This window comes from Musa acuminata, chromosome BXJ2-8 (assembly GCF_036884655.1).
Source record: "Musa acuminata AAA Group cultivar baxijiao chromosome BXJ2-8, Cavendish_Baxijiao_AAA, whole genome shotgun sequence".
Classification (NCBI taxonomy): Eukaryota; Viridiplantae; Streptophyta; class Magnoliopsida; order Zingiberales; family Musaceae; genus Musa; species Musa acuminata.
Genome location: NC_088345.1, coordinates 46745680 through 46768844, shown reverse-complemented (window position 1 = coordinate 46768844; position 23165 = coordinate 46745680). Strand labels below are relative to the sequence as shown.

General features: G+C 37.4%; 2 protein-coding genes across 7 annotated transcripts; both read left to right on the top strand.

The window, feature by feature from the left end:
- The first annotated feature begins 349 nt into the window (after positions 1–349).
- LOC135619753 (uncharacterized) lies at positions 350–5396 on the top strand. The gene is made up of 4 exons (XM_065122042.1): positions 350–572; positions 673–769; positions 4900–5052; positions 5126–5396. The coding sequence occupies exons 1-4, from the start codon at positions 437–439 to the stop codon at positions 5160–5162; spliced, it is 423 nt and encodes a 140-aa protein (XP_064978114.1). The 5' UTR covers positions 350–436; the 3' UTR covers positions 5163–5396.
- A 515-nt stretch (positions 5397–5911) lies between these two features.
- LOC103995237 (uncharacterized) lies at positions 5912–22506 on the top strand. 6 transcript variants are annotated; one of them, XM_065122041.1, is made up of 19 exons: positions 5912–7387; positions 8226–8359; positions 8457–8837; positions 8941–9024; positions 9098–9562; positions 13000–13063; positions 14242–14404; positions 14541–14653; positions 14785–14991; positions 15239–15492; positions 15579–15803; positions 15869–16090; positions 16180–16233; positions 16412–16477; positions 16565–16702; positions 17060–17113; positions 18425–18484; positions 21419–21725; positions 21891–22506. In XM_065122041.1, exons 1-19 carry the CDS (start codon positions 6202–6204, stop codon positions 21959–21961), a joined length of 4248 nt encoding a protein of 1415 aa, XP_064978113.1. In that variant the 5' UTR covers positions 5912–6201; the 3' UTR covers positions 21962–22506. The 6 variants fall into 6 exon arrangements, 5 of the variants coding, with proteins under 5 accessions (XP_064978113.1, XP_009414058.2, XP_064978112.1 ...); XM_009415783.3 differs by having other exon boundaries at positions 5913–7387; positions 8274–8359; XM_065122040.1 differs by having other exon boundaries at positions 5913–7387; positions 15242–15492; positions 21419–21805.
- Positions 22507–23165: the final 659 nt, after the last annotated feature.

Sequence of the window (23165 nt, the reverse complement as noted above, 5' to 3'; positions counted from 1 at the left end):
TTTTGGATTAGGTAAAATCAGAAACTTTTATATGGAATTTACTCTTCGGTATATTATTCATATATTTATATTTTTAATATAAGTAAATAAACACAGTTTCAACATGCGATCATTCAGTTTTTAGTATATAAGTAAATAAATACAGTTAATATATGTAAATAAATAAATAAATAATATATTTAGTATATTATTCATGTATTTTTAATCGTTGATCCAATGTTCCGAGATTTGATCGGTCCGGTCCGGTTCACGTGGTCATAAATAGACTGTTTGGTGCATATGGCCTGTCATAAGCCGGGCCGGACCGGGTTCGACTTGGATTAGCGTATCGGTTCCATCATTAGGCCCTTCGGCGTTGGGGTGAACGCGTCTTTGCCAAAGCTGATAGCCGGCGGAAGACGCAACAGAGCTCGGGCGGAGGGCGACAGGAGAGGCGATGGACAACCTGGGGTTGATGTGGGAGATCATGGGGCCGGGGATAGCTGGCGCCGTGTTCGGCGCAGGGTGGTGGTTCTGGGTTGACGCCGTCGTCTGCAGCGCCGTCAAGATCTCGTTCCTACATTACCTCCCCGGTGAACCCCCTTCACCTTCGCCCCCGCTGTTGATCTCTTTGGCCGTGTCTCCGTAACTCGTTAGATTTCGAATTGACCCCATCCGATGGCCAATATTTAGGAATTTTTGCGTCGCTTGCGGCTCTCATGTTCAACTGCGTCGACAAGAATGAGATCGGCTACGATTACTACTCACCTTATGGAGAGACCGAATGGAGGTATGATTTTTTCTCATCTGATCGTCTGTTATCTTTGATTTTGCCTGTGGATTTAGTTTTGCACATGTCAATGTGAAAAACCGATAGGTTTTGGACAAAAATTGTGGGGCTTTGGTAAGTGGGAGTCTTAATTTGGTGATGATGCAACTCAAATTGTTACAATTCTAACAGCCATGCTTCTGATGATGTACTTCCTGCTTCAGTTAGTTGAATCATATTCTAATAGTGTTAGTTCTCTATGATCCATGAACTCCTATTCAACTAATGTTAGTTTTCTACGAAAGCTTTTCTGCTCAACATTTTTTTAAGATTAGGTTAGCGACATTCAGTTACTTGGAAGAGTAGTTTTCAAACACTAACTAAAACCAACTTGTGGCTGTCAATATTTAAAAAATATTATGCCGATTTTGTTATGGGTTATGATCTATAACCACATAGTGTGTCTAAAAGCCACTCTCTCATTGTTAAATTATATCATGTGATAACTGTTATATGATGTCCTTCCTCATTTTGTGGTCGTGGAAATTCCTTCTCAGTAGGCGTCTTTCTTTGTCTATATTCTTTTGCCATTTTAATGGAGAGAAGATTGTTCTACCAAGAGTTATTCATAATTCTTGTAGATTATTTACTGATTGCAAAATACGAAAATTTCTATGACTTTGGGTTCTAAACATTCCATGATTATGATGCTCAGAAGATGTATATTTTTTTATTTTTTGTTTAGAATGATGCTTATAACTTCAGGTGAATAATGAACTGGTCAAAGCCTGTACAAGACTAGCTATCTCTGGCTGAGGAATTCCCATGACATCTCAATATCTCTTGTTAATTCATGTGAGTGAAGGAAGATGGCAGGATATTTGTAGTTCAGAGTGAGGGACTTAGAAACGAGGTTGTGATACTTGGGAGTAACAATTAGATTCAGTTTCTAGAAGTAATAGGAGGAGGTGAAGGGAAGAAAAAGAACATAGAAAAATGTGAAGAGACACTACAAAAATTGGTAAGCGTTTTATCTGCATAAGGAAAGAAAACATTTGAGATTTCAATTTCCATTGACTTTTTAAGAACTCTTTGATCGGATAAAGTGGCAGCCTTGAAGCCAGCATACACTATACAACTTTCTGCTTTTGGTGTTTGGTGCATTGGAAGTGGAAAGAAACAGAGAGATCCACCTTTAAAAGAAACTACTACTTTGTTCTTAATTTTATCTTGAAAAATTGAATTCCAAAATTGGGGAATTGAAACAAAATCTGGTGTGCAGAGGCACCAGTTTGGTTTTTAGAACCAAATCGGAATATTTTCAATTTGGTTCAATTAATTCAAAAGCCAAATAAACTTAGTTGATGTGATCTAATGTAACAAACTAGACTGTCTAACATAAGCTAATAAGCCAAAGGTGAATCCAATAGAATTGCCCCCACCAAAATTGTCAAACTGGTTCAACTAAGAATTACACCACAATAAACAAAATAAATCACTGAATCTTTTTTGGAAGTTGACTTTTGTGATAAAGAACACTTGTATTATCTAACTTGTACAGATTACATTGCTATGTTCAATCTTTATTTAAATTATACAAGAGAATTTCAATATATTAGTGTCAGTGTAACATTAATCTACAATTAGTTTTGTTTACTGAGTGTTCTTCTAACTTATATTTATTCTCACCTTAATTTCCTTATCCCTGAGCATGTTTAAATTCAATCTCTCAGTTGGAATCTGAAATGTCCTGTAGATATAACTTCATTGTAAATTTGCCAGTTTCTGGGAGCTACCTCACCCGCTTTTTAGGCTTCCTTTCTCCTGATCTATATCCCAATCTAATCTTGCTCATGATTTTATCTTCATTTTGATTTTGATATCGGCCTCAATCCTTTTTCCAATTTTCATTTTTATGATATTTCAAAAAGCTGTAGAACACTCATTATACTGATGTAATTGCAACACTTCTCCACTCTAAGGCTGAAACTTTTTATTGATCAATTGGGGCATCCTACGTGTACTTTGAGGGCGCTACTTAAGAGCTTACTTGCGATACATCATTTGATCATTGGGCTTATGTAGGGCTTATATCAAGCATATTGGAAACTTCATGTTGTTACAATCATCTGAAATTAATTTATTTTCAGCCTCAAAAGGACCAGTGTTGATTTGATGTGCATTGAAAGCTGAAACAGGTTTTAATTGAGATATGAGGTTTAACTTTGTTACCATTTGGCCAACTTCCATTGAAGGTTTGTAGCATTTGAATAATTATTGGCTGATATAAATATGGTCAAGATCCATGTACATGAGATATGACATAATTTTACTTTGGTTGCCAATGACCTAACCCGACCCTTGATCCTCTATCTTTTCCTAGGAAAGAAAGAAAGAAAAAGAAATATTTTCATTCATGAACAATAAGTTGGGATTTTTGGTTTTGTTGTTGTTGTATATAAACAGGGTTTGATTTGCTTTCCTTGTGGTTGCTACTGTAAATTTTAGTCTAAATTTTAGTTGAAGTTGTCAGTTTGCTGTAACTTCTTTCAATTTATCTTGTTCTGTTGGGTCTTCCAAAAGATAGCTCATTGACAGAGACATTAAATAGGTGTTGAAGAGGATGTAAAGTCACATCTCATGTTGTTGCAGCATCAATGGAGAAAACAGTGAATAGGTGTTGAAGAGGATGTAGAGTCACATCTTATGTTGCTGCAGCAGTCTTCTTCCTTTTCTTCTTCTAGCTTTCTTCCATGAAGCCTTATTTTGCAACATCTTATGTTGTTGCAGCATCAATGAAGGAGAAAACAGTGAATAGGTGTTGAAGAGGATGTAGAGTCACATATTATGTTTCGGCAACATTCTTCTTCTAGCTTTCTTCCATGAAGTCTTAGAGAGTCACCATTCTTTCATGATTGCTATTTGTTTTCCTTTGATTCCTTGTTGCTTGCTTCATACAATCAGATTTTGATTCAGAATTCTTTTTCCTCATTCCTAGTTTCATTCCTATGTGCCTTCCAGGAATCCTCACAGGTCAATAATGTTTCATGATTTTTATTTATTCTCCTTAGTTCCTCATTGCTAACTATGTTCTTTCTTATCTTGAATGAGTTCCTGTTGCTAAATTAACCGACAAATTGCACATATTTTCAAAATTCAACATTCTCGTCACATACTTAAGGACTTGTATGACTCTTGTGAATTAACCATCCATTGATTGCATATTGACCCTTCCCAATTTAATTAACAAGCAACATTCTTGGGAACTGCATTTTGGTGGCAGTATTTGTCTGAGCATGTTTGGACTCAAATGAGATATTTTTTAGGTTTTTCATTGTTCTGTGACTTGCAGTTGATAGAATGCTTTTTCTGAAATATTCTGTTCTGCTCCAATTTCATTTGAAGGATCATCTAGTGTTTCACGTTGTTTCTTTATGACTGATGGTTAGAATGCTTATTTTTCTGATAGGTGACATCAGAATTCTAATTTCTGTATACATCTTTAGGCTTGATGCAGGAATTGACTATCATACTTGTGTAGATTTCATTCTGTGACTGGGTCATGCACAAACTTTTCTTAGCAGATTATTCTGCTTGATGTGCATTAGTCCTGATCATGAAGCTTGATGTACAGATATTGTTCTGACGAGGTTTTCATGGTGGTTACATGCAACTGCATAATTTTAATGCTAATTTTGTACAGTTAAGCCAGTGGACTGTAAAGTGTATTTGATTACTTACGAATCTCCAATAGTTAGAGACTGTGTCCGTGTGAGGAGGCATTGAGCATGTGAATGAAGTCACCTCATTGGCTTGGAGACTTCTCAATGGTTATCCTGATTGAGTAGAGCAGAATGTGAAGTTTATTGCTGGGAAGTGGCATTCTTCTTGAAGCAATTGTGCAAAGGACTGTTTTTGCATTAGTTCCGAAATGTTTGAGCACTCACCATCTCTAGCAGCTGTCACAACTAATAAAAAGTTCAAACAACATCTGAAAGACTAGATACCATAGTTGACCGTCAGAAGCGTACATGATATTTTGGTTCATAAAACGTTTGCCTCACCGTGTAATCGCTTGCTTTTGGAATATGTTTAAGCCCTTTGTTTGCTGTTTCATTTCATTGTCCTAAATTTGTTGGTGGAATTTGCAGGGTGAAGCTCTGGCTTTTTGTGGCATATGTTGTGTCATTTGTTTCTTTAGCGGGGGCAGTAGGCCTGCTTGTTCAAGATGCTCTCACAGAGAAGAGCCCCTCGGTGTGGACTGGAGTTGCTGGTGTTTTGCAGTGTGTGTTTGTTTTGATAAGGTAATCCTCCTAAAACATATGCACATTGGATACATGGAATGTAACCTGCCACTGATGATGACCTAATTTGCAGTGGGCTGATATATTGGACTTGTCATTCCGAAGATTAAGTGGTAAGATCAAGAAGAATGTTTGTGCTCAGGTCTGCAATAACATGGATTTTTCTGTGGGAAGCCCTCCTTTCATGAGTAATTAATGTAGAATATACAGTCAAATGGTTTACGTAGAAGTACTTTGCATCTAAAGAGTTTGATTGTTTGCATACGTGTGTATGTGTAATTGGATCTCTATATGTTACAAGCTAACTTGCAATTTGAAATGCTGCAAGTGTTGCCCTTCGATTAGTTTTAGATGGCACAATCGTCTTCTCCTCATTTGAGCAACCACTGTTAAATGCATGTATGCCAACTACAGTTGATACATTAACGTCACCTTACAGCATGTTCTTAGATGTTGCAATCCGATGCCCTCTGTAGATTGGATAGTTCCATGTCTGATACCTTGACGCATCAATCACCGAAGGCCCACCAAAAATACTTGCATAAGGACCAATAGAACATGTTCTAGCCGTGCACTTGTGGCCATGGATATTGACACTTATTTTTGTGCCATTTGGGACTTTTGGGCGGGGCCAAGAACAACAGCTCATCACGCCCAACCCATGAAAGAGAGGGTGGGAATCTTCCGTTGCTCGGCAGGGGAATATTGCATCAGTTTGCACTCTTATCAACACACCTTAATTTATTCGCCTTGCGGTGCCGAATGCCCATCGTTGAGGTCGTCGGATGCGGCCGCTCTCGTTTTTTTGGCTCTTTGTATTAAACAACATCGAGAACGTGAAGGTGGCACGAGCCACAAGTAACATTTCGCTAAACCCAATCTCAAGACAAGTAACCGATGAGCGCCAACGCAAAGTGCCAAAAGACTTCCCTCATCTTCTTTCCCTTCGGCTCCGCAACAGACGCGAAAAAGAGAACGAATACGATAAACGATACCCGAGCAAGAAACCCTAACCCTAGTTTCCCCCACCCGTCCCCGATTCCCGGCGACTGGGCCTCTCCCTTTCCGATTTAGGGTTCCCTCGATGACCAGCTGCCGTCGCTTCGTCGGCCCTCGGCCTTGAGCGCCGCGCGGTGGCCCGGGCTTACGATGATGGGTAGAGGCTCCGTTGATGTTCCTGCGGAGGCGGCGGTGCCCGGCGTGAATCTCTTCGCGCAGACCCGGAAGGCGCTCTCGGTCTCCTCCCCCTTCGACCCCGAGGAGTCCGCTCCCCGGGTCCCGACGCTCCCCTCGGGCTTGGCGTCCTTCCTCCTGCGGGGTCCGGACAGCCACAGGAAGCACAAGAAGTCCCACGGAGAGGCCGCCGAGAAGCCCTCGGGGCACGGGACGCCTCCGACTGTGTGGGATGTGACTGAGGAGTTCTTCCGACCGGTTACTCTGTCTGATATCGATTTGTTGGCGCCGAAACTCCCATTGTGTCCCGGCTTGCTGGATTCGTGCTTCACCATGCCGGTGTTTGATAATGGGGTGGAGGATGACAAGAAAGATAGTAAGGCGGATACTTGTGCAGCTGAATTGAGTTCCATTACATTGTCCAAGAAGGAGGAGGTGATTTTGGAGCAGCAAATTGAGGAGGTGGAGAAGGTTCAGGCAACTGAGGAACTTCCTCCCATGGAAATAGATGAGATTGTGACTTCTGTTGGTGATGCAATGCCGATGCAAACAGTAGGAGATGATGATAATCTGTCTTTGCATTGGCTTTTGGGGTCGAAGAAACAATTAGTTCTCTTGGCTGAGCGCGCTGATAAGAAACGGAAGCTCTTGGATGGAGATGCTGGCTTGGATAGGCTGTTACTGCTTCCTCATTCACACACAGGAGTTAATCTCTGTGATTTCTGTTGCTCCATAGAGAATGGAGTGAAGAAAAATAAGTTTCTTCGTTGCCATTCTTGCAAAGTTGTGGTGCACCAGAGATGTTATGGAGTGCATGAGGTTCCAGAGGGGGTTTGGCTGTGTGCTTGGTGTAAGCATTTGGAGACAGCTGGAATAGTTTCAAAGAGAGACGGTGATGACCTCAGTTCAAGGCCATGCTTGCTTTGTCCTAAAGATGGTGGAGCACTGAAAACAGTGACAATGGATCCTTCCCTTAGCCCGAGTGATGGTGCTGCGAAGTTTGTGCACTTGTTTTGCAGCCTATGGACACCAGACGTATATGTGAAAGACACTTGGGCAATGGAACTGGTTATGAACATGGGAGGGATACAAGATAAACGCAGGAAGTTAGTATGTAATGTGTGTAAGGTGAAGCATGGTCTATGCATAAGATGCAGCCATGGTAAGTCTTCCTTCTATATTTTTTTTAATCTTCCTTTTAATTTTAGTACACCTTTTAGTGTCAAATTTCTCTGTGGTTTTTGTCTGATTATGTGGGTGGTAAATCAGGTATCATTTTCTGTGAGCTTTCCTTTTTGTTCTGATTATGTGGGTGGTATTGTTTGTTACTACCATTAGTGCCATGTAAATTTACTTATTTCTTATCAAAGTCTCGTTTATGAAGTGATAAGATCAATGTTCTTGAAGTGGCCATGATATATAGTCAATCAAGTGCTTCATAGTGCATAATAAGTATACAGCCAGATACTTAGTACCCAGTAGAATCTTGAAACAATTTACATCAATGAGTGCCAAAAGAATATGATGTAATTTAAAACAATAAACAGGACATAGACCAACTCAAGCTATTTAATTATGACAAGACACTTGAGGGTTTTATGAAGGAACTTAATGTTATGAAGGTTTTAGATATTAACAAAGTTTTGTCAATTGTCATGTGGATGTACCACAGCTTAGAAACCAATTGTTGTAGATTAGTTATGAAATTGCTTAATGGGAAGGAGGAAGCGACATAATGATCTATGTTGTTGCAGAAACTGCTTATTTAGCCACATAATGAGTTAATGTGGCCTGTATATGTGACCTCATGTACATTCCTAATAAATAACAATGTTCACATTAGGTTTATGCAAGGTGGTTTTATGACAGCTCACATGCAGCTTCTTGAGCCATAACATTGGGAAACTGGACAAAATGAATACTTTTATATGTGGGCCAATGATGATTGATGTTGAAATTATTAATGTACTCACTTCTTAATAAGTTTACTTGGTTTTCAGTTCTACAGTTTTCCAGTTATGATATCTGGTCCAGTTGGGATGTTTCAGGGACATGCAGAACATCTTTTCATCCTTTGTGTGCAAGGGAGTCAAATCATCAGATGGAGATATGGGGAAAGTTCGGATGCACTAATGTAATTCTTCATTGTTTCCTTCCCTACTATATTATCTCTGGACATTGCATCTTATGGCACGTCAAAGCTAACCTTTTCTTACCTGATACTTATGTAGGTTGAGTTGCGAGCTTTTTGTTCAAAGCATTCGACTTTTCAAGATATGGGTGGTGTTAAAGACACAAACAATCTTCTATTGGCTATTGATGATAAGAAATTGGTACCAAAGCTTTCATCTGCTGTTCTACCTACTAAAAAGTTACCAACGTTACAGCTTACTCCCAATAAAAGAGATCAAATCATGATGCAAAATGAAATTGCAAATTTGAACTCAGAAAAGATACTCCAAATGAAGCCTGATGAGCAGGATGCCTTAGTTGATAGGCTTGATTCCAACAGTGGTCAAGCAGGTACAATTGCGGAGATGGATACTGATGGAGCTGTTGATAGCAAAAATATTAAAAGAAGTACCTATGATGTCTCTGCAATTCTGAGAAAGGTTTTTGTCTGGGAAACTTAAGAGTTTCTACTTTATGTTTTACAAGGATGCAATTTCGGTGGAATGCTGCCACATAAATATATTAAAGATTTTCTTTGTGCAGCTAATTGATCAAGGTAAAATTAATGCCGATGATGTTGCATCAGAGATGGGCATCTCATTGGACTCCTTACAAGCGGCTCTTATCGTATGTGTGAAATGCATATTTGTTCACTTGCTTATGTCTTTTTTTAGTTTTAAATATTTTACAAATTTGACAGGGAGAAACAACGTCCTTTTCACCTGGGTTAAGGTTGAAAATCATCAAGTGGCTTCAGAGTTCTGTACTTACACCAACTTTGCAACCATCAAAAGTTAGGAATGGTCCTGTGATATCATCAGATTATAGAGTCACAAAGTTTGATGGACTAAATGATGCTAAAATAGAAGATCCAGGAAATAATCCAGGTGGTGATGTCACAGGTGTTGAAGTATCGGATGCTGTTCTTGTTAAGTTGTTGCCACCACGGAGAAGAACAAAAAGCAACATCATGATATTGAAAAATAACAAAGCATTACGTTCATCTGGACTGGCTTCTGTTTTGGAAAATGGTAATGGGAAAATAGTTGATGAGATTGACGACATTCAAGTTGTCATAAGCGAAGATATGAAAGGAAATATTAATGAGAGGATATGTTCTAGTCTCCTTATTGGATTGTCAAATGACCAAAAGCCTGTGGTGATGGTAAAAACTCTAATTCACAAGTTCAAAAACATGTTGCATTTGTTCTTAAGGATTAGCTTGGTGTTGATTTTACTTTAGAAAAGCGTGCAAATTCTGGAATGTTTGTTTGCAATTCTTCCATATCCATCTTAGTTTTGCTTCATATTAACTATTTACTATTGTGTAATGCATTTTAAAAATTTCCTTGAATAATTTGCCTTCAAAGTGTTGATCAGGTTTGGTCCAGTTTTCAAGGGCCTAGATCCAACACAAACAGTGATTTTACAGTTTGCTGCAATTTTGAATAAGGCTTGAATGCTATTCAAATTATTGCCGAAATAGAAGAGCCATAACCAGTTGCACTCATTGCTTCAGACATTAAATCCAAGTAAACTTTCTCTGTGGTTTTAGTTTAGGTAACCATTACTTGTGGGTTTTAATTCACTGTGTAACTATAGTCTGCCTTTGGCAAGGAATTGGAGATGGAAATGCATTGTTGATCGTATTACATATGGAGAGGCACAAAGGGAGGCAGTTTGGATTTGAAATTAATCTGGTTAATGAAGGTTAGTAAGGGATGGTGCCGTTGTGCTTGATGAGTTAGGTGAGTGGGATTGTAAGATAATGACTCAACTGTGACACAGATAATGCTTCGTCGGTTAATCAACATTTTCCAACACTGTCATTCTAACATAATCATTCTGCCCATTCATTTACCTAGAGAGAAAACCTAGTTATTTGCTAGAAAGAGAGTGATAGGTCGGCTTGAATTTCTGATGACCACACACAGTTTACATGGACCAACGTTTAGAAAGGTTTTACATGGGTTACAGTTTAGAATGACTTCTGACCTTGTTGTATGTCTGTGTATGATGCACACCATCAACCAGTTACAACTTTAGAGCTGATTGTGAGCTGGCAAGTGATTTTTAAAACAAATAGTACACTGAAAAAGGTAAAGATTTTAATATCTTTTCTTAATTGAGTTGGTGGTTAGTCTTAAGGAGAAGGAAGATAGGGCTGGTGGCAGCAAGTAGGCTGGTGCTAGGGATGTCATTGGGGCGGGGTGGGGAGTGCTTCCCCCATCCCCGTCCCTGTCTCATCCTCCATCCCTACCCCATTACCCATTTATACGGGTTGGGGACGAGAACCGGGAATCCCCATTAGGGGTGGGGAATCCACGGGTTTTCCATATTCTCTTAATTAATTCATTCTATTTTTTAAAAATAAAACTATTATCAAAATTAATTAACAAAACCAAAATTTACAAATAATAATAATTGTTGACTGTTGAATTCTTTCCTCTGACATGCAGGTCGCGTCGCGGGGGGATGTTAATATTGTTTCATCTAGTTCAATCAAACCAAATAGCTCGTAGTTGACTCACGATCGACTCAACCAAGGCTCAACCCAGTTTGATTTAAATCAAACAGGCCAGGCTTTCGGGCCTAACATCTAGGCTCACATATTGATGGGGCAGAGATGGGTACAGCCGTACAGGGACAGAGTGGGAGTTCTTTACCGTCCTCGCCCCATATCTGCGTGGGTAATAAAAAAAACCCTGTTCCTGCTCCAACCCCCAGGTCCCCACGGGCATAATTGACACCTCTAGCTGGAGCAAGGGGCTTAACGGTGTTTGACCGGCGATGCTGCAGTGAGGGGGCAAAAGAGCAAGGCTTGAGAGGCAACAAATAGATTGGGTAAAAGGGTAGCATTGGGCAAAAGAAGATGACTGAACAAAAGTTCTATTTTTCACCATATCTAGCTTATGCCCATGCAACTCTGTGCCTCTTTCGTATGGGCATGACTAATCATATGAAAGTAGAGAGAGGTGGATGTCGACCATCTATAGGAGAATACATAACAGAGTTAGAGATTTGGAGACTCAGGAAATTGGTTGAGAAGTCAAATCTACTAGGCAATATTTTTTAAGGTTTACAGTTGTGATTTGGTTTTAATAAACAAGAAAGCTAGCTGTAATTATAAACCATAATATGAAAAATTTCAAAGCCCAATCCTTTTTTATGCTTAAATCAGACCAAATTATATTAATCCCATATTGAATGAGGACAAAGACTTAGATTGAGTTATAAGGGCCTAAGGGTAGTACTACTGTGAGATTGACTGAAGTATTTTAGGTTAGTAGTCCAAACTTTGTAAGTTAATAAGTCAGTTATCCCATTAGGTTGGTTTGGATCAATTGTTCTTAGAGCCGACCTAGTATTGGATATGGTAAGGAACTCTAGTAGCAAAGGATTACCCGTAAATGAGGCTAGATAGCACATTATGACGTGATGCCATCTTTGGGTTAGGCCTCATGTTTGGTAAGGTTTGATTATGAGCTATATTAGGTCATTGACAAGGATATTAAACTCTTAGATGGGAGAGATTGTAACGTCCAGGTTTAGTCCTATATTTGAAGTGAGCAAAGACTTAGATTTAACTGTACTGTTGCTAGCTTGGCTTATAAATATTTTGGATTAGGTTTAAGCTTTGTTAAGCTCAGCAAAATCAATGGGTCAGTGATCCCATCGTCGAAGCTCTACACAGGGACCCATCTTGAGTAGGTACACATTGTCATGGATAACTGATAAACTGGAGATTTAGATATGTGGGTAATTGTAAGAGATAGTGTATTCAAGCTTATGAATTATCTCCAAAAATTATCCATTCATGTTGCTGGATCTGCTACCACACATCCCGGTAGATTGTGATATTTTAGTCCTGCATGTTTGATTAACGTCCTTTCTCTTGAATGAAGCATATTCTCCTGCACATCATTCCTGATTTTGATTTCCAGAAATGATAAGTAGGTGTTTCTCCTTTGAGTGGTAGGACATATAATGCAATTTTGTTCATTGATGAGACACATACTGTTATAAGCTAATCTTTATAAATGTTAATTCTACAGTTACAGATAAGATATCTAATGCTACACTTGATTCTCAATGTATTAGGCATGGTATACTGGTTGCTGATTGGCATGGGATGGGTCCTGTGCCAATTATGTGCAGTCATGTGCCTCAGGTTTTTTGGGAACTTGGATCGCGTCACGTGTTAGTGCACAGCATGGCAGTGCTGTGCAGCCCTTGGCTTGTGTAACCATATGGTTACTTGCCCCTGCTTTGAACAAGAGTGTATAAGATAACCATGCAGTATAATGCAAGTACAGTGATGTTGTTTTGTTGTCAAGATGTATCTTTAGTTCATAAAATGCTTATAAGTAAGAATGATTAGATAAAGTAATACTGTGGCAATGTATGCTGAGATGATATTTATAGCTTCATTTTTTTTGCCACTGTTTTGACTTTGCAAATTATTATCTGAACTTCTTTTTGGTGTAAAACTAATTTGGCTTTTCTTTTTTCTGATAACAACTTAATTGCTCATTCTGAATTGACTTTTTTATAACTTGATTTAAAATATTTTTCTTATGTACGCAACACTAATTTCAACAGACTCTGGAAGACACATCTAAAGCTGAAGATTCTGTCCCTTCAGATCCAAATCAAGGGCAGAAAAGTATGTTGTGTCTATACATTGTTATATCTCTTTATTTGTATCCATTCATTTGTCACTTAGTGTCTCCATTCACATTATCTTGATTGTTGGAAATAAGGCATATGTATTATCCTGTGCAGTCATGATGATGATGTTGTTTGAAAATTGATGAACTTTTTAGTTTATTGCAAATAAGAAAGAATTCTCATTTTCTTGTTTTAGAAAAGAAAATGCTACCTGGAGATTGTGACACTATTGTTGGAGTTAAAAACTAGCATCTTTAAAAATGTTGGTGGCTTTTGTGTTTTCCTCTTCCTTAGTAATAGACTTTGCATTTTGCAGCAATAAGTAGATAGTCCTCTTTTTTAGGCAAAGACAGGAGCCCTGCCAGCTTATCTCATTTAGAAGATGAAATAAGAGAAAGGTTGTGTGACAAAAAGAAAGGCGACTAAGAGAGGAATGGAGAAGGCCGAGATATGATGCAAGATTTAGAACAAGCAGAAAATATTAAAGTTATACAAGTGTTGATGTGAGACAATTTTAATACATTTATCATTTTAATGAATTTTATTAGCTTAGGGGTATTTTATTAATATTGTAAGCTGCTAAATGCCAATACATTCCATAATCAAACATTAGTTATCAATGTTGTCTAAGGACAAAGAAAGAGAAAGCCAGCTAAAAGGAGACAAATCTTAGATTGTTCGAGGACTCTGAAGAAAAATGAAGTCTTGGATTTAATTGAAAATGTCATTTTAACAAGGAAATTTTTCTTGATTGAGGAATTTAGAAAGGAGGTAGCCTAGCAATCATATATTTTATCAATAAGGAAGATTGAGTAACAAAAAATAAATATGGAAATACATCAGTAGTGCATATATTTTATCACATATATTTCTTCTGTGGCATAAACATTTTGCTAAAGCTTATGCTGAGGGCTCATGCAGATCCATCAGTAGCAAGTGTCAGGTCTAAGCTTGTATTGGAAATGTTAAAGCAGCATCGTATTGATCCAAATACATCTTACAAACTAATGCATAATAATACATTCTGCTTGGTTAAGACATCTTTATAAGTAGAAAGAGCTAAATTTCTATCGGCTTATAGCTAAATTTTGATATGGCAGTAATATGATTTTCACTGTATATTTATGGATAGGAAGCTCACTGAGATAGTAAACGGCGATTTATCTGATGCAGATGACATGGCAAATGATATTGAGGAGAAAGTGTCTTTTTTGCATTATGAGGGAAACCAAGCTGTTGATACTAATACCACGACTCAAAATACCATGCAGAGTGCTTATTCTAATTACTATGATGGTGAAGTTGATGTGGTGCTTTGTACTAAATCTTATCTTGAGTAAGTTTCTATTACTCTTTCTTGAATATTTCTCCAATGTAGCTCTTGAAAGGGTCAATCTTATTGATCATCATGGTGCCACTAGGAAGATAATTGCTTTATATATTTTTATATATTTGACTTTCTGGTTATGCAGAAATGGTGGATCTGGTTCTGTTTTTGTTGTTCATCCATTGATCAAGAAAAAGTTGTTGCACATGCAGAATTCTGAACTCTTAAAGAACAAGACTACAGATCCATTCTCTAATGGTAAGTCCCCATAAGGAGTCTCTACATCCAAGGCATGATTAAGTTTGCATGTTCTTTAAGTCATAATCTTTTGTTTGATAATTGCTCATCTGTAATTGACAAGAAAAATTATGTTTTGTCTACATATGCAGCCAAGTCTTTGTGTTCTTCCTGTGTCCAACAAGGATTGCTTTGTGCTGCAAGCTATACATCGGATGGTGCAAAAGAACTTGATCAGCTTTCTAAAGCTAAAAGCGTCGGTGTCTTGGACCTTTCCCCTGAAGATGAAGTGGAGGGAGAAATAATTTTCTTACAAGCTAGGCTACTCGATAATGCTGTTTTGATCAAGCATAATTGTGGTAGAGCATCTTATAATCTATAGTTTTGCCATTTTGTTTGTATTATCCTACCTGAAGCTGCGTATGTGAACATGTGATGTTGGTACAACATATATTGTGTTTTATTAGCATAAATATAAATTAAAAAATTTGTATTTGGAAAATTGTTTAGCTCTATTTCAGTAACTGTTCAAGTAGTATCTGTGATTTGTTTTATTTGTTATCTTTACATATAATCATTAAATTATTCTTTTTTTTCACTGTGCAGAAGATTTGTTGTTGAAGATTGTTGAGAATCTTGCTCATGAGCTAAATGCATTAAATAAACGCAAATGGGACCTAATCCTTGTCAATCAATTTCTTCGTGAAATTAGAGAAGCAAAGAAGCGAGGAAGGAAAGAGAGAAAGCATAAAGAAGCTCAGGCTGTACTTGCTGCGGTTACTGCTGCAGCTGCAGTTTCATCAAGAAACTCTTCATTAAGGAAAGATTCAAATGATGAGACTGTCTTGGGTACCCAGGAGGTGAAAGATTTACCTTTCTTGTTGGTGAATATATGTTCACACAAATGATCTGATTTCTTTGATTATTTTATTTTCTTTGCTAATAGACTCCCGTAAAAATAAATGCTGCGACTGGTATAGCTGGGTTACACCCCCCATTGGTTCCTCAAACAACTGAGGCTTTTAGGTCAACCTTTGGTAAATTATCATCAGCCAAGCATTCCATGGCTTTCCAGATGCCAGAGTTTTTAAAAGACAATGCCCTGTCCTGTGAGATTTGCATGCGAACTGAGACAATATTGAACCGGGTCTTTGTCTGTTCGAGGTGCAAGGTAATTGATATGTTCATCTTTGTGATTTCTTGGAATATTGATATTAAGGCCAATATACCTTGCAGGTTGCAGTTCACTTAGACTGTTACCGTAGGCTTAAAAGTCCAATTGGATCATGGAAATGTGAGCTATGCGAGGACATGTCACTGCCATCTACTAGCCCTAAAAGTCAAATAGACGGCAAGGGCACATCTGCTGTTGTAGCTCAGTGTGGCTTATGTGGTGGTGTAACTGGTGCTTTGAGAAAGTCAGCAGATGGACAGTGGGTTCATGCCCTCTGTGCAGAGGTAATAACCTTTTATGGTGATTTTCTAATAAATTTGTGAATCTCTTAGTCCATCAGTATTTCCTTATATAAGAAATTGTTTCATTTTAGTGGTTGTTGGAGTCAAGTTTCAGAAGAGGGCAAGAGAATCTGGTAGAAGGAATGGTAATTTGTTATTCTATAGTTTATTATTTGTATGTTCTTGCTCATTACATCTGTTTTCTATTATGCACCAAAGGGAATGTACACAAACAAATCCTGTGTTGCATCAATTGTTTCGTTGTGCTCACTGTTGCATGTAACAAGTGTAAATGTGGAATATGTTATCATTTATTCTTTACAGGATACCATTTCCAAGGAAAAGGACACTTGTTGTATCTGCTATCACAATGTTGGTGCATGCCTGAAGGTCTGCTCTCTTTTTTAATATGATGGAGCATGTTACAAATCAGATATCAAATTTGTGTCTTGATTATTTATTCTGTTCCTGATGCAGTGCAGCTATGGACACTGTAAAGTTACTTTCCATCCTTCTTGTGCTACTAGTGCTGGATTTTACATGAATGCCAAGGTCACTGATGACAACATACAACATAAGGCTTATTGTGGCAAGCATAGCATAGGGCAGAGGGAGGTAATGACATTATTCATATTGTATATCCCCTAATTTTTGTATAGCTTGAATGGACAAATGCGTGCTTCATCTGATCTTCTAATGATTAAATATTTGTTCAAGAAAAAGCAAACAACATTCAGCAGCTTATATTCCAGTGTGAACAACAGTGTCAAAATAAAGAGATTAAAAGAAAATCAAAAGGAAAGAGAGGGAAGTATCTTAATATTCTTAGGAGAAATGGAAGGCAGATCTAAGTCTCTTTCAATATATTAATTTCTCTCTATTCGAGACTTTTATCATTTGCAAGCTCATTTGCCCCCATACATAGTGTTTAACTAGATTTCTGAGTCTTCTGACTTCTGATCTAATTGGCAGGCTGATAACCAGCAATGTGGTTCTGAAGACATTAATAGCTTAAAACAAATACGGGTGAGAATGTGCTGTATCTTGAATCAGTTATTTTAGGGTTATTGGAGAGTTGTGCTGTTATGTTTTATGGCGTTTGATTCATATCACAAAGTGCTGCACTTATTCTTGGTTTTTGCACTGAAGTAAAATCCTTCTGTTTCTGTTAATATCGAGATCTTTTCATGAGGACTTTTTTTGTATAATCTGGAAACCAACACAAATATGTTGAAAGTTGTATTGATGAACAAAGTGACGGAGTTTGCAATCTTGATTCAACTTTTAAACTATAATGAAAAGAAGTTGTGAAATAATCTAGTCTATCGATGCCAGTGGTGTCTGTTTTGTTGAAATAAAAGATGATAACATCATGCTTGATAGGCCAGTAGCATAAAGTGTTGTGTAATCGGACAAGTCAGCAAATTGTACACTATATGCATGTAGCCAAGTGTATAAACTTGTCATTTATTTTAATTGCTTTGAAGTTTCAATTGTTATCCAACTAATTCTGTGCTGTTTGACATATCTGTCTACAAGATCTCAACGTCATTGTCAACAATGTGCAATTTTAAAGGATATAACCAACACAACATGCATAATGTAGTTCTTTTTTTTTTTTTTAATTTTGTATTTCCTTTTGTCTTTTAGAGCTTGTTAGTGATATAACAAATGCCTATACTTTGAAGTGATGGTATAGAGCATGTCCTTGCATAACACTGTTGTGTATGGTGTTGCTTTTGTGAGCGATGAAGTAGCTTTTCATTATTCCTTTTAAGATCCTTTTGAATATCACGAGAACTGAAAGTGTTCAAGATTTTTATATAATTGTTATTTTCAGTTCATAAGCCTACATAAAGTGTAGACCTATTCATATCCTGTTTTGGAAGAGATATTTGATCGAAATGGTATTGTTTATGTCAGCCGTCTTGAATAATTTTTTGTTTGTGCTTTTGATATTCTTCAAGGAAGAGATAAATTGCATTAATAAGTGTCTCAAGATAAGTTTAATATATGAAAGGAAAAGTCTTGAGAAGTGGAAGATTAAGGAACAATTTCTTTTTGTTGTCTCGAGGATATTAAATTGCAATAAAGAATTTGCAGATGGACTCGTTTTGTAAATTTTGTTCTTTTAAATTGAAATTGTATCTACTGGTTATTATATGCCTTGTAATGGAATTATCAAAGATGGTGGAGAACTCAGAAGATATCTGTAATCTGAAGATTCTTCAAAATATATAAACATGTTCATCTTCTTTTTTATTATTATTTTGTGTGGCATTTAGTTGTTTATGTGAGATAAACTGAGTGGATATTCTAATTGAGGTTTTACTACAGGTTGAATTGGAAAAATTACGTCTTCTTTGTGAAAGAAGTATCAAAAGAGAAAAGTTAAAGGTCACCATCTTTTGCTGACTACTCTTTTGTTTATATCTTTTCTTGTTTTTGCTTATCTGTTATTCTAAAGACAGCCTATCTCGACTGTGTTCAGTTATTTCTGTTACTTTTCAGATATTTCTAAGATCTATGTGAAGTAATGCATTATAGCTTTCTGGTCTTCTACAACCGTTATTTTGGAACTAGTTGAATGCATAATGAATTAACTCTTCAGGCCAAAACATCTGGCCTTGGCAAAAAAGTTATTAATATTTATCACAATGGTAAATAACTTCCGAGGAACTATGAATGAAGTGGCGTGTGCCTTATCCAGGCCCATACAGTGACGCATAACACTATATGCTTTAGATAGCTATAGGCAAAATTGCCTTTCTTTTCAGTCTTGGTATCTCTGAACTGATAACTTCCTCTATATTCTTTCTTTGAAGTGGTACAAAAAACAAACTTCTAATTGCAATCTATTCCATACGGCCAGACCTGGTGATAACTAGTATCTTGTATTCGGGCGTAGCCTTGAGCCTAGGTTAATTGATGTTCTCTACCTCCTTTGCAGATGCTACTCCTATCTCTTCTATTTCAGGCATGTCTTGGTTGGTAATAACTGTAGATGTTTCTATTTATCAATTTTATACGATAATATTTGATGCTTAGCACATCATGATTTTCTTAATTCTATATTTTAGTAAAACTAGAATATGAAAAGGTCAACTCGCTGAAGCAGCCTTAGACAGTGTTTGCCATTAGTGTCGATCGCATGACAAGTATACATGTAATATTTCCAAGGCGACATCAGAAATGGCCTTTGTACATTATGTATTGGTTAGTCAGTTAGATTAGGCTAATTAGGACCATACTTACCAAGGTCTCTAACTCCCTTGAACGATGTCTTGTGTCATGCATACTGGTTGATGGGACTTTTTCATCCCATATCATAAGACACCTTTTTCCAGCCAAGAGGGAGGAGGAGAGAAGCAAGAAGATGCAAGTGCACTCAGCTTTATGAGCCATGCATTGTGTGTCACTTCATGCTCGCCACTTGCCATGCAGCATTTGTGGCATAACGTTCCTGATTATGGCTCCACAGTACAATTGTGGCATGGTGAGACAGATGGGGGGATCAGAATCTTGTGATTCATAGGCACTAGATTCTGTGAGTGACAGAAATTGAATATAGGCGAAGAGCACAGAAGAAAAGAGAAGGAAGTTTAGGGAAGAAGCAGAAAGAAATAAATTAGAAGAAAGGAAAATATCTCCAGAAAGTGAGAGAGGATTTAAAATAGTAAAAAAAGACAAGAATTGGATGAAAAATAAATTTTCTTAAAATATATTTTTTGCAGTAGCGAAGTTCGTTTGGTTATAATGCACTTTACACACACACACACACACATATATATGTTGTGTGTGTGTATAGCAACCAGGCGAATCTTGACATGGAGTAGCAACTATAGACTACTCTTCTCGTACTGCATATAAAGAAATTTATTGTCCCATGTCTCCATATACCCATACCACACAACATACTGAACCTTGATCCATGTTTGGGCCAAATCAAAATTAGAGATTTGATTTGCATGTGATCTAGTTGGAAAATAAGGTACAACACTGCTCTCTTCCAGCAAAATGATCATGTAAGATGTGCCTTGTCTTAATATGGTTTGAGGTCATCCTCAGTTTTATGCTCATCCTGTCTAGGATTCTACCTTCCATCAGGATGGTCAGTTTACTACCACTCAGCCGTGGAAGTGCTATGCTGAATGTTTGGTATCAAGCATTTTGCAACAGGGTCAATGTGGGACACATTAACACTGTTTGTAATGGTGGATAATGAGAAAAGAAGTGTCAGTTGAACTCTTTCTCTTCTCTTCTGTTTTCTCCTCTCGCTGAGTAAGGAAAAAAATGGCATGTTGAAGGGGGCTTCGTTCTACTTCTCTTGATTTTTTATTAAAATATTTGTAAATTTTGTAGGAAAAATAGAATTTCTCCATCTTTTCCCTATTTGTTCTCTCCAATTTTTCTAATCTAAACAGAAGAAAGTTAAAATATTTGTTTTCAGTTTAGAAAACTTGGCATAACATTAGCATAACATGCATAAATGGGGCCAATGTATCTTTTTTATGCACTATCACCTGGGCACTTCAAATTTATCTAATTCCCTCTTACTAGATACCTGGATACTTGAAGATGCCCTCAACAAAGGGATTTATGATACCAGGGGCTATTATGCAGCAAACCTCTGAGACTTTATCAATTTCAGCATCTAACTTGAATTTTAAGTTAAACCTCATCTAAAATGTGTGCTAAATTGTCCAAGTGGTAGTCAGTACATGCGTAAATATATAAGATGCCTAATGCCACTGGCACATGCTAAATGTTTTCATCTGTCATTTTAAATTTTCATCTCTCATCATAAGTTTTGTTTTTTTCATTGTTGGTGGACTCCTGGATGCTAAGTATCCAATTCTAAGACCAAGTGCGACTTTTTTTATGGGTACTTAGTCCCATGGGCAACCACATCTTAAACACCACTGCCTGCAACTAATAATTCTCTCGTTTTCTTTAATATACTTTATTGTTTCTTTGTGTACAAGTATTATTTTACTTTCTATATTTTAAACCATGTTATGCTTGTATATAACTGCAAATCGATAACTAAGCTTTTAATTGCTGGATTAGCAATAGATTATTACTCAAAAATCATACGCAAGGACCAGAAAAGATACAAATTATTTACATGCCCAAAATAAGGTTCCTCATATGCATTCAGTATTCAATAGACAGCTGATACCAGATCATTCCAAATTATATGTTGTTTAAGGATTCAACTAGGTTTAAGTTGCTTGAATTAATCTTTTTAATTTTTCAAGTTCACATCAGCATTGGTTCTAGTTTTTCTTTGACGTGCACATGGTTTATTAACTAGTTGAATTTTGACAGAAAGACTTGGTTCGTTGTTCACATGACATACTTGCTTCAAGAAGGGATTGTGCTGCATACTCAGTGCTTGTAAGGAGTTCCTTCCAATCTGGGGCCAGTTCGGAATCTGCTACAACTTCTATAAATAATAGGTCCTACAGTGGAACAATCCAGAGATCAGATGAGATCACTGTAGACAGTACTGTTTCCAGGGAACACACAATTAGGTGTTCCTTGCATAATAAGAATTTTGATAGAAACACTGATGACAGCTCCTCATCACAACTATCATTCAAACGAAAATTAGCCGATAGGGCATCTTTTGCTGGTAAGCAACTTCCACAAAAATCAGCATCTAATGCTTTTTGGAAATCAGCAGATGGAGAAAATAGACCTAAGGCAAAAAAGGTGTCAAATGTATACTTTGATTTACTTTAACCAGTTTTGGGTATAATTCTAGTTTTTTTGTAACCATGTTTTTGTTTTGTTGCAGACAGAGACTTTCCAGAAGGAACTCGTCATGACTTCAGACCAAGCATCTATGCAGAATCAGCGTCTTCCTAAAGGATATTTTTATGTTCCAGTTGGATCTCTTTCCAAAGAACTGCCACTTGAACAGGATTTGGAGTCTCATGAGCTACAAGAGCCTGGTGGATAGGTGCAAAGAGGAGTGAGTTGGTTCTTTCTTTTTCACTCGTGGGGGCCAGAGTGGTCCAGTGTACAATTTTAAAGGAGGATGCAGCTCGGTTGATGTGCTGATGTTGCAAAACAGCAAGGCTGGTGCTGATGTTGCAAAAATAGGGAGGGATTGCCGATGTATTTGTACACGGAGATGCAGCCTCAAGAAAATTTTGATGTATATCTATTGAAGATCAAATGTATGAAGTGTTGGAGTGAGTTTCCAAAAATGTATGATGTGGCTGTTACTGTTTGTTGACTGCCAGCTGGCTGCCTGCCATTAGCTACCCACTTAATGGCCATGATGGAAGCTTGGCTCTTTAATGCATCTGTATATGTGGGTATAGGATAATTTAGGTTACAGGTTTTGTAAAATTATTTGTACATTCTTGGCATCTCAATATTTCTTAGGACCAGTGTACTTTTTTCCAGGGTCTCTTATTTGTGTCATCATTCAGACATTGCAGGAAAGAGAAATAGGATGGTCAAACATCAGATCAGCAATTGTTAATTGTAGAAAATACACTGTCATCATACTTTCACATGATGCAAGAATCAACCATCGGGCAAATGTAAGCAAAGCTAGCAATTATTTGTTATCATGTGCTTAGGTGTGCACCGTTAAGTTAACTTCATATGCCAGTTGCAGTACTTCAATTGGTTGGCTATCAGTTGTTTATGTTCTACCCTCATAGGAAGGTTCTGTTGTCTTGCTGCTGTGATTATTACTATTTTCCGGAGTTACAATCTGCCTCTTTTTTATATGCAGCATTTTTGTCTATCTGTTCCACACTAATTGCAGGTTCCAGGTCAAAAGAATCTTCAGTGAATTTCTAGCAATGAGCTTTATCTATTGGTGCCTCCTGAATTTGTGACTATTAATTCTGAATTTCATCAAGTGTTCGGTGAACATGTGTGTTGGGAATTAGTCTTTGGAACAGTTGAGTGAGGTAAGTTCTGTGCTCATTTCACTTTTCAAGTTTTTTTCCTTGTTCTTTGGTATATTGAGTATCATTTAGCTTGTGCAAAAGTGCAATATCATTTCTTTAATCACATCAGGGTCACTATTGACAAAGTGGTTTGCTGTGGT

Coding starts and splice junctions, on each gene's coding strand:
- LOC103995237 (XM_065122039.1), top strand. CDS start 6,202: ATGATGGGTAGAGGCTCCGTTGATGTTCCTGCGGAGGCGGCGGTGCCC. Junction 9,025..9,097: donor CCTTACAAGCGGCTCTTATC/GTATGTGTGAAA, acceptor CAAATTTGACAG/GGAGAAACAACGTCCTTTTC. Junction 16,703..17,059: donor ATAGCATAGGGCAGAGGGAG/GTAATGACATTA, acceptor TCTAATTGGCAG/GCTGATAACCAGCAATGTGG.
- LOC135619753 (XM_065122042.1), top strand. CDS start 437: ATGGACAACCTGGGGTTGATGTGGGAGATCATGGGGCCGGGGATAGCT. Junction 770..4,899: donor TATGGAGAGACCGAATGGAG/GTATGATTTTTT, acceptor TGGAATTTGCAG/GGTGAAGCTCTGGCTTTTTG. Junction 5,053..5,125: donor TGTGTGTTTGTTTTGATAAG/GTAATCCTCCTA, acceptor CCTAATTTGCAG/TGGGCTGATATATTGGACTT.